Below are 10,782 nucleotides of genomic sequence, written 5' to 3' on the forward strand. Positions count from 1 at the left end.
TTTTAATATGCAATGAAAGCAATCTAATCTTTTTTAAAAACCACAAAGCTAAAGTGGCACCTCAGGTTAAGATCGGTTTCAGATTAAGAACGGAGCTCCAGAACGAATTAAGTTCTTAACCAGAGGTACCACTGTATTTCGTTGAGATCTGATCGGAAGGGGGTTCCATAGGGCGGGCATGACTACGGAGAACGCCCTCTGCCTGGTTGAATGTACAGTGGTACCTCGGTTTTTGAGCGTCTCGGAAGCCGAACGTTTCGGTTTTCGAATGCCGAAAACCCGGAAGTAATTGCTTTAGTTTTCGAACATTCCTCAGAAGTCAAACGGCTTCCACTGCATTTTTTTCCATTTTCTCCATTGACTTTGCAGCCAGCCCTTTGCATCTCGGTTGTCGAACGTTTCGGAAGTCAAACGGTCTTCCTGAATGGATTGCGTTCAACAACCGAGATACCATAGTATATGAATGTACAGTGGCACCTCAGGTTACAGACGCTTCAAGTTACAGATGCTTCAGGTTACAGACTCCACTAACCCAGAAATAGTACCTCAGGTTAAGAACTTTGCTTCAGGATGAGAACAGAAATTGCGCGGCGGCGGCATGGCGGTGGTGGGAGGCCCCATTAGCTAAAGTGGTACCTCAGGTTAAGAACAGTTTCAGGTTAAGAACTGACCTCCGGAACGAATTAAGTTCTTAACCCGAGGTACCACTGTATGCTTGTAATGAGACTCCACAGCAGCCTGGTGTCAATTGCTTTTATTACCCCACAATATTGCTGCATTGCGCATTCCTCTGCCTTTGCAAACACCAGTCAACAAAGCTGAGTGAAGGCTGGGAGACTTACAGTGTGATCATTTAATGTCCTGCATCTGGCATTACAAAAAGAGAGGAAGACCGAGACGAAGGAAAAGATTCAGACTTACTGTTTGCAGCAGCGGCAGCAGCCATGAACCTGTTTGTTCTACTTGTGGAGCAGGATATGAACCTAATAGATATAAGCCTTGTGGCGCTCACAGAATGTTGAAAGACAGTGACCATTTCTCTTCCCTAATCCATGTTTCCCTCCCACCTCCTACAGATCTCAAGCATGGAGAAGAACCTCAAGAACATTGAGGAGGAGAATAAGATTATAGAGGAGCAGAACGAAGCCCTCTTCCTTGAGCTCTCAGGGCTGAGCCAGACTCTTATCCAAAGTCTTGCCAATATCCGCCTTCCACACATGGTGAGAATCTCTCCTGTGCACCAAACCTTTGGCAGTGTGATAAAGAACCAGATTCTGAAAGCCTCCTTGCAATGTGCTTTGCGTATAATTAAGGAGTGGCAGAAAAAGAGCTCCACGCTATTAGTTCTTTCCACCTTTCATAAAATTCAGCAGGGGAAAAGGGCCCAAGTACCATTTAGAGATAGAGTCCATGCCTAAAGGTAAAGGTAAAGGAGACCCTGACCATTAGGTCCAGTCATGGCCAACTCTGGGGTTGCGGCACTCATCTCGCTTTATTGGCCGAGGGAGCCGGCGTACAGCTTCCGGGTCATGTGGCCAGCATGACTAAGCCGCTTCTGGCAAACCAGAGCAGCGCACGGAAACACTGTTTACCTTCCCGCCGGAGTGGTACCTATTTATCTACTTGCACTTTGACGTGCTTTCGAACTGCTAGGTTGGCAGGAGCTGGGACCGAGCAACGGGAGCTCACCCCGTCGCGGGGATTCGAACCGCCGACCTTCTGATCGGCAAGTCCTGGGCTCTATGGTTTAACCCACAGTGCCACCCGCGTCCCATGCCTTAGTCCATGCCTAAGGCAGAGCAATTTAAATGCTTGAAAGCAAGGAAGTGCAAAACTAAGCAATCCCAGGCAGCTTTACTTCTGCACTGCAATATGTGGGTCCAAGCCCAGTGAGCCCAGCACTCACATATATATTTTGTTTTCCACCCCCCCCCAGCCCCTGCCCCCCATGGTGGCAAAGTAAATTCACTTAATGGTATCAATTACTTTTATTCCCTCATGTTGCTCCACAGAATCAAGGCTACCATACCTGACAGATCAGGCAGGGATTTCTTAGCTTCTATATTTGGTGGTTAAACTGTGCTCCTTCTGGCATAGTTTGTCTACCTACAGCTCTCACCTGTAGCTTCTAGAAGCTGTCAGCATGCGACAGCAGCCACAGGAAGTGGTTTCAGCTGGCCGGCTAAACCAGGTGAGGGTAACCGATGGGTCTCAAATCCTTGGTGAGTTAGGGACTTCCCCTGAGTGCAAAGACTGGCTCCAGTGGATTGAGTGGACAAGACCAAAAGTGGGTCCAATGGTCAAGAAGGTGGTTTCTGCACATGCTGTAGAGGGAACTGAGGGGCAGATGGGGCTCGTCCACCTGGGAAGGGAGCCCATCTAGGAGAAGGAAAACTCTGATCCTAAACTGCTGCCATGCGGCTATACTATTGGCACTGTGGTCTAAACCACTGAGCTTCTTGGACTTGCCAATCATAAGGTCAGCGGTTCTAATCCCTGCAATAGAGTGAGCTCCCGTTGCTCTGCCCCAGCTCCTGCCAACCCAGCAGTTCGAAAGCACACCTGTGCAAGTAGATAAATAGGTACTGCTGTGGTGGGAAGGTAAACAGCATTTCCGTGTGCTCTGGTTTCTGTCACGGTGTTCCATTGCTCCAGAAGAGGTTTAGTCATGCTGGCCACATGACCCAGAAAAATGTCTGCGGACAAATGCCGGTTGCCTCGGCCTGAAAGTGAGATGAGCACGGCAACCCCATAGTCGCCTTTGACTGGACCTAACAGTCCTGATGTCCTTTACCTTTTTTACCTTTGTTTTTACTCATTGGCAAGTAAGAGTTTGGGACCAAACCCCAGGAAAAAACCCTCCCCACCCAGTGGCGTCACAACAGGGGTGGAGGGCGGTTTGCCCCGGGTGCCATGTCTGGGGGTGTGACAAGAAGGCACATCGTGGGGGCTCACGGGGGCACGAGCAGCCATCATGCTGGCACAGCCACGAATGGAGGATCATCCGTTCGCGGCTGCAGCCACAAGCAGAGGATCCCGGCACCATCCGTGCGGCGCTGGAGCGGCGGTGCTAGCAAACCACTATATACAGCACATGTGTGGCTTCTCTATGTACGACGCATGCGTTGTACGTAGCGACACTGCACAAGCACCCTACGTAGCGACGCCCCGCCCCGGGTGTCACGACGCCTTCATTCACCCCTGCCCCCACTGCCTTGCAGGACATCTTTGGGAGAAGAAAAAGCTACGGAGTGAGCCATACACAAATCTTCTGGAGTCTCTAAACAGATGGATGGCATCTTGTATGCCTCCTGGCAATTCCTGTAGCCAAGCTGGTGCCCAGTGTATTGCTCTGCTTTCCTTTGGACCACATTAGTGAGGCTGAGGGGGGGGGGGCTTATTGTTTGCAGAGTCCAGGAGTTCCATACACACTGCCCAGGCTTGCTCCACAAGGAGGTCACTTCGGTGCTGCTATCGCAGTGAGAACAATGTGAGAGGCAGCAGCTACAAGTTTAACTTCACCCCCAGATGAAACAAACAAACAAAAATCCTTCCAGTAGCACCTTAGAGACCAACGAAGTTTGTTATTGGTATGAACTTTCATGTGCATGCACACTTCTTCAGATATGCCAGAGACTCACTCTATTGTCTCTCAAGACAGACAGATGCCAACACACACACAAACACACACACATTTTAATAGGAGAACACATAGGTGACTTGGGAAGTCTAATAAAATGGGCTACCAGGTTTGCAGCTGCTCACCGTTGCCTGTTTAAGCTGCCAGATCACTGATCTAAAAAGTGTTAGGAAAAACTGAAATTTCACAGTTCAGCCCAAATGCTTTGTCTGGCACTTAATTTTTCGGAGGCGGCAGCACCCTCTGTATGTTTCTGAAAGCTACATTGTCCCTCCTCCTCTGCTGCCTCTTTCCCACTGATCTCATCCTTTTGTGCTTTTTTTGGTTGTCTCTCATTACATCTCATAGCCCAAGTAGGTAAGGAAATGACAAAAGGAGCTCCATCAACAGTGCATGTTGCCTTTTTAGTCTAAGACAGCATGAGTGGAGATAGGACAGGATTGGACTGCAACGTCGGAAAGATCTTACAGCTCCCATTATAGCGCAGGGAGCTTCAGTTCTGCCCTGAACAGCTGTCAGCTGAACAATCACAACGATAAAGAGAGTATATTATATTTAACATAACAAGGTCTTAACAGTAACCAGCATGATGCCACTACTGGCTGTGGAATTTTATTTATTTATTTATAATCTGCATTGAAGTCAGACAGCTGAAAGGAGATGCAATTTATCTGGATTTTCGGGTAGTTAATTGCATCGCGCGAGACACACTACCCTTGGTTAAAGCACATTAAATGTGACACAGGGGTTGGACAAACAAGAAAGCTGGCTAGAGTGCAACAGCTTGATCCTTAATACGTTTTCACACAAGACAAGCCCCACTGAATTTAGGATTGAGGCTAAAGAAGCCCCTCATGTGTGTGTTTTTGTATCGCGTATGAAAACGGGAGAGAATTTGGAAGAACAAAATGAAAGACAAGATCTCGGCTAATGCGGGTTTTGCTTTCACATTAGGGGTTTTATAGCAAAGCTGATTTAAACTTTGCTGTGAAATTGATGTTGGGCTCAGTGAATCAACAGGCCCAGCCCTCTGCTTGAGAATGGCCCTCATGTGTCTAGATTGTAAATCAGATATGACAGCCTTCCACCTTCTTGATTTGGGGGGGGGGGGTCAAAACTCTGTGGGACACAGTGTTCTAGATTTAGAAATCAAGAAGGTACGCCCAAGCTCTCTTAAAAGTTAAAGTTAACCTGCGTTAAGTGAATTGAATGATGCACTTCTGCTTACGGTGAAGGCAGACCTAAGCGGTAATCCTGCACCTGGGAGTAATTAAGTTCTGTTGAATTTTTCATTTTTAATTTGTTGATTAATTCATCTCCTTTGGAAGATCAGGATATTGTCCAACTGATGCTAAATAGGATTCCACACTGTATGCCAAAAAGGTCTGTGAGGTGGACATAACAATGGACACTAATATGGGCCTTTTTAACGTCAAAATGAAAGAGAAGCGCATTTAGTAGTGGTTATTTAGGAGTAATAGATAAGGGAGAAGCATTGTGGCCCAGCAGATAATGTGGATCTAGTCCATGGGTAGGCAAACTAAGGCCCAGGGGCCAGATCCGGCCCAATCGCCTTCTAAATCCAGCCCACGGATGGTCCGGGAATCAGCATGTTTTTACATGAGTAGAATGTGTCCTTTTATTTAAAATGCATCTCTGGGTTATTTGTGTTGGGATACTGCCAGGGAGACAAAGTCCATCATGACTCCACGTCGTCTCCGGACATCCATCGATCTCCCATAGACACGCAGTATCAGCAATTAGTGACACAAGCTCCAGAAATATCTTGCCACATTCCAGAGCCGATACACGCTCTATCAGCAGATAATGCACACAGCGAAAGATGCACTCAGGAGAGCATATTTACAACTTTATTCAGCGTTGGTCAGAACAAAGAGAAAACATGACTGCCTGCTTCAGTGTCTCCGGCACAGAGAGAGAAACGAAAGCAAAGACACAACAGAAACATCCTGTGAAACAGGAAATACGCAGGCTGTGACACAAACATCCTGCTCCCTTTTAAGGTGGAACGGAAATATCCTAACAATTTGTGGGGCATAGGAATTCATTCATATTTTTTCCAAAATATAGTCTGCCCCCGACCCCCTACACCAAGATCTGAGGGACAGTGGACCAGCTCACGGCTGAAAAAGTTTGCTGACCCCTGACTGAGCTGGGTCCAATATTAGAGCCTTTTCTCTCTGTGCTCTGCTTCTAAGTTTGATTCATATGTTTATTTGCTTGCTTATTTACTCTCTTTCTTTTCTCTCTGTCTCTTTTGAGCAGGAGCCAATCAGTGAGCAGAACTTTGATGCGTACGTCAACACCCTTACTGACATGTACACGAACCAGGAATGTTACCAGAATCCTGAGAACAAGGACCTGCTGGAAAGCATCAAACAGGCCATTAAAGGAATTCAGGTCTAATTACAGTGGGACAAAGAAGAAAAATAGGGGGGGGGGATAAAAATTTTAGAAAAGAAGACGTTAAAAGTAACTGGAAGGACCTTCACTCTGCATATTCAGGTTTACAAGTTAGGAAACTTGTTGAATGAATGAATAAAAGGACCAAAACTTAACCAAGAGGCCATTCACAAGAAGCAGAACTGAACTCAAATGTTTTCGTTTACTCAGTGGCGTTCCTTTGGCAAACTGTGGGGCTTTGTTTTGTTTTTCTTTTTCACCCCATACCGTGTGGTGGTGGGAATCAAAGATGGTGTTGGGAGCAGATGGAGATCAAAGGTCTTCACAAGCTGCTAGGCACCTCCACCATCAAAGGAAGTTCCATAATAGAATTTGTCCCAGGTTTAGAGCATTCAAAGAACAGGGCTTTTGTCTGCACAGCAACGAGCTCCACAACCCTGTATCGCTTATGGTCATGTTCCCAAGATAACACATGGTTGATGTGGCATGTTGCAGTACATGAGACGCAGAAGCTGCAGGCGAGCCACCCATCTGAATCTGCTGGACACGAGAACTCTTACAAGTATTCTAGAGTAGCATTATTTTTTATTTTCTGAAAGAGCAGCTCTGGGTCTCCAGTAGAAAGCGCAATGGAAAAAAAAAATACAAAAGGTTCTCAGGGAAGCTTTTTTTGGAGTTTGCAACTACAGTATTCCTTTGTCCGTATTAAAAAAATAAAAAAAAAAGATAATAGCTATTAATGAACAGACCAATATTGGAACATTTCGTATGGAAGAATTCTAAATGTGTCATGGTCCAGTGTACATGAGTTTGGAAAGTCCTTTTGCTGACCGTTCTGGTTCTGTTTGTTGTCGTGGTCATCGTTGCGTAGCTGCACAGCGCTGCAGACATCCATGCCGGAGACATGTATAAGAAGCGATTAGGAACAAAAGGAAGTCTACAAGGAGTATTTACTCTTGGCTATGGACTTTGGCTCATAATACATGGCAATGTTTCTTGGTTCCGAGCTTTGTTTTCTACATTTTTTTAAAAAAAAAATAAGTTTAACAAAACAGAGTGATCACCATTCTACAGAAGGAACAGATGGGTATAGATCTTCCAAAGAACCACTTTGTTTTGTTTTGTTATTACCCCTTTGGTACACATAGTCCGCTGTGCACTTACAAGAACTACAGTGAAGTGAATGTCTTTTGCAAAAACAAATTTCTTCAGCACCTCATTCGTCCACATTATGTATTGCTGGATTTGTTTGAGGAGGGAAGAGTGGCGGGGGAAGACGCCAACATTGATTCCGTGTGTGAATTCTCAAATTCTCCCCTAAGTCAAGGAAATGAACTTTCTAAACTTCTCCATTAGCAGTTGGCCAAATGTAGGTCACTGGTGCCATCTTAGTGCAGAGGGGTTATGGTGGAGAACGAAACATCGCAAACTCCCCATAGTTGTCTGCCCTGTACTGGTTGACTAGGGGACATTCCACATCTTGCCACCAGGTCCAATCCAAAATGCAGGAAAATATAGCTCTGAAGGGTCAGGAAGCATCTCTTATCTCCCCCTTTTCCACTCTTGCCTCTTTCTACAGGTCCTCAGTTTGTGAACTGTGGTCCCGGCATATCCAAAAGCCGGGAAATGTGTTAGATTAAAAATTGAACACGATAAAAGTATTAACTATTCTGCGAGATGGCATATTCTGGTGCTGAAATCTCCCTTCTCTCGGCAATAATTTAGTTTCCGCAACTAAACCCCCCTGATAACTTCTAAATATATTTTCTAGCCAGCTTAAGATGGCTTCGGTCAGGTCTTTCCCTGAAAACAAAAAGCAAAGAAGAAGAAGTCCGAGCTTCACTGAAGTGAATGACAAAGCTTGTTGATTCTGTGAGAAGAAGGGCTGGTATCAAAATAGCCTCCATGTGTACAGCTGAGTCACCTCCTCCTGCACACACACGTGTGTGTGCCAGTTTTTTTCCTTGTGTTGCCCCTTCCGACACCCCAAATTCTGCTCCCGAGGGTCCCCCAATCTTCAGGAGTGGCTTTGGGAGGAATGTGAGGGACTACAGTGGGAAGGTGGGAACGATAAATATTCACCCGCCCGTGGAATGCTACATGCCTTTTAGAGCATTTTCATAGGTGAGCTTTTGAGCCTCTTCCCTTTATATACGAATACTTGGTCATTGTTGCAGCAGAAGCGAAAATGTAGAAGAGGCACTTGTAGTGCAAATGATCAGTCTGGCCAGTGTAGGTTTTTATATTCCAGCTACATGCCTGATAGAAACAAGAACCACTTTAAAGTCTCGGTATGAAAATGCCTTAAAAGCCTAGTCCTGCATATACTTAGGCTATAAACTAAAACCCTTTGAAGTCTATGAGAGAACTCCAATGGAGAAGGGGCGAAATACATATTGGTGACTTTACTCATATGCTTAACTTACTCATCTGAGTAAATTCACTTGGGCGCTAGAGAGGATCACAGCATGGGCCCTTTGACTTGGCTTATTTATACAACCCATGGAAAGTGCAAAAAAAAACGAAAGAAGGAAAAAAAATAAGTATTAAAAAAAGACAATGCTTTTAATATGTAAATAGAGTCCAATTTGATGGTGATTGCAGCTCATTTAGTATTTCAGAGTAGAGAACTTGCACTTCCTTTAAAGAAAAAGAAGGGTTGGGGGGAAAGTAGTTAGCTGAATTATTCTGTAAATTATTTAAGGGTGCATTCAAATGCACATCCTTTGAGTGGTGCGACAGCTGTGGAAGGGCACTCACTGTGTTTTTGACTATATGTACAATCTTCTCCAGAGAATAGAGCTGTAGGGAAAAGCAGTTTCTACCAGTCTGCAGCGAAGGCCAGATACGCACAGTGCTGACTGGCTTGTGCCAGTGACGTCAAGAACCCACCTCCTCAAAGCATTTTTCTCTTATCTTTTTTTAAAAATAGAGTGCGTCCATCCTTCTGTTTAAAGCACTGATCAAATGGTAGATTGGATAAAACTGCAAGTGGTGCTTTTAAAACTAAACATTTTCAGAGTCAACCAATCGACTGTAGCATGGGAAGTTAGAAAACAGATTCGCTGATAAATGCTAGGCCTGTCAAAAGCATTGGGAGTTGGGTTTACATAGCAGGAGGCAGGGAAACACAGTGAGTCATATTTCTGTATGCACCCTAATTTTGGGGAAATGTGTGTAATTTGTATTCGCAACACCTTATTTTATTTTGACTATTTATTGAATCATTTTTAATTTATTAAATTTATACTTCTGTTGAAGCTGGACATCACATCATGAAAAAGGAAAGGAGGCAGAAAAAATAATCCCTGAAAGAAATACAACTTTTTGATCAATAAAACAATAATATTTCCCTCTAAGAAGAAATAAAAAAAATTCTAACTTTCGCGTGTAATTTTGATGCAACCAAGTTATTTTTATATATTTTTGTTATTTATTCTTTTAACAATGGGAATTTTTTTAAAGATATTTTATAACTGAAGCGCTTTTTTAAAAAAAGTTTTTTGTTTGATTTTATTTTGGGTGGGGACAAAATGCAGAAAGAGAGAGAGAGAGAGAGAGAGAGATTCCTTTTCTTCGTTTGTTTTTGTTATTCTTTTGTCTTCTCGACGATCCTATTGTTTCAGGCACTGATAACGGTTTAAAAAAAATTAAAACATGTAATTTATTATTTATTTAATATTTAAATTAAACATAAAAAATTGATCTGTGCTCTTGTTGTATATTTATTTCGTCATGTTTGTGTGTCGGTTATGTGATGGCTGAGTAATTGTTTATGTGAAGGAATACTGTTCATATTTAAATAATAAAGAATCACATTGGAAAAAAAGGAACTGCAGGCTACATGTTCTTCTGTGAAAGAAAGAAAAAGAGAAAGCAAATTTAATACTGTTTCTCTGCTCAAGAAATAAAGGTAAAGGTACCCCTGCCCGTACGGGCCAGTCTTGACAGACTCTAGGGTTGTGCGCCCATCTCACTCAAAGAGGCCAAGGGCCAGCGCTATCCGAAGACACTTCCGGGTCACGTGGCCAGCGTAACATCGCTGCTCTGGCGAGTCAGAGCCGCACACGGAAACGCCGTTTACCTTCCCGCTAGTAAGCGGTCCCTATTTATCTACTTGCACCCGGGAGTGCTTTCGAACTGCTAGGTTGGCAGGCGCTGGGACCGAACAGCGGGAGCGCACCCCGCCGTGGGGATTCGAACCGCCGACCTTTCGATCGGCAAGCCCTAGGCACTGAGGCTTTAACCCACAGCGCCACCCGCGTCCCACGGCTCAAGAAATACAATTCCACAAATGAGACTTTACTGAATGGATTTCCAGGAGCTCTGCTGAATCAGATGAAAGGTCTGGCTAATTCAGCAGCTGTTTCCTGGGAACTGTAGTCTGTTAAGGGTGCTATGAATTGTAGCTATGCAGTAAGTACGCTATGGTTCCCAGGATTTGGGGGGGCGGGGCCGGGCACACATACAGTCAAACCTTAGTTCTCGAACAGCTCCGTTTTCAAACATTTTGGCTCCCGAATGCAGAAAACCCGGAAATGCTCCGGTTTTCAAACCTGAATGGAAAACTGAATGGTTTTTAGGAACCTGAATGCCTGACGCGGCTTCCATTTTGAGTTTCCCTATATGAACTGAGGCTTCCGTGTTCAGTTTTTGAATGTTTCATAAGTCCAATGGTCTTCTGGAATGGATTACGTTCGAAAACCGGGGTTCCACTA

At 44.6% G+C, this 10,782-nt stretch overlaps 1 protein-coding gene across 6 annotated transcripts in view; it reads left to right on the plus strand.

Moving 5' to 3' along the window:
* MYT1 (myelin transcription factor 1) overlaps positions 1-9,893 on the plus strand; it is a 171,376-nt gene extending 161,483 nt beyond the window's left edge. For 5 of the 6 annotated variants that reach the window (XM_083447275.1, XM_083447274.1, XM_083447276.1 and 2 more), the window contains 2 exons: positions 1,077-1,220; positions 5,927-9,857. In XM_083447275.1, coding sequence (XP_083303401.1) covers positions 1,077-1,220; positions 5,927-6,067 — 285 coding nt within the window. In that variant the 3' untranslated portion in view covers positions 6,068-9,857. Of the gene's footprint in view, positions 1-1,076; positions 1,221-5,926 lie in introns of all 6 variants that reach the window. The other variant, XM_083447279.1, reaches the window with a different exon arrangement.
* The last annotated feature ends 889 nt before the right edge of the window (positions 9,894-10,782 follow it).

Source organism: Podarcis tiliguerta, assembly GCF_965153285.1.
Source record: "Podarcis tiliguerta genome assembly, chromosome: 6".
Classification (NCBI taxonomy): domain Eukaryota; kingdom Metazoa; phylum Chordata; class Lepidosauria; order Squamata; family Lacertidae; genus Podarcis; species Podarcis tiliguerta.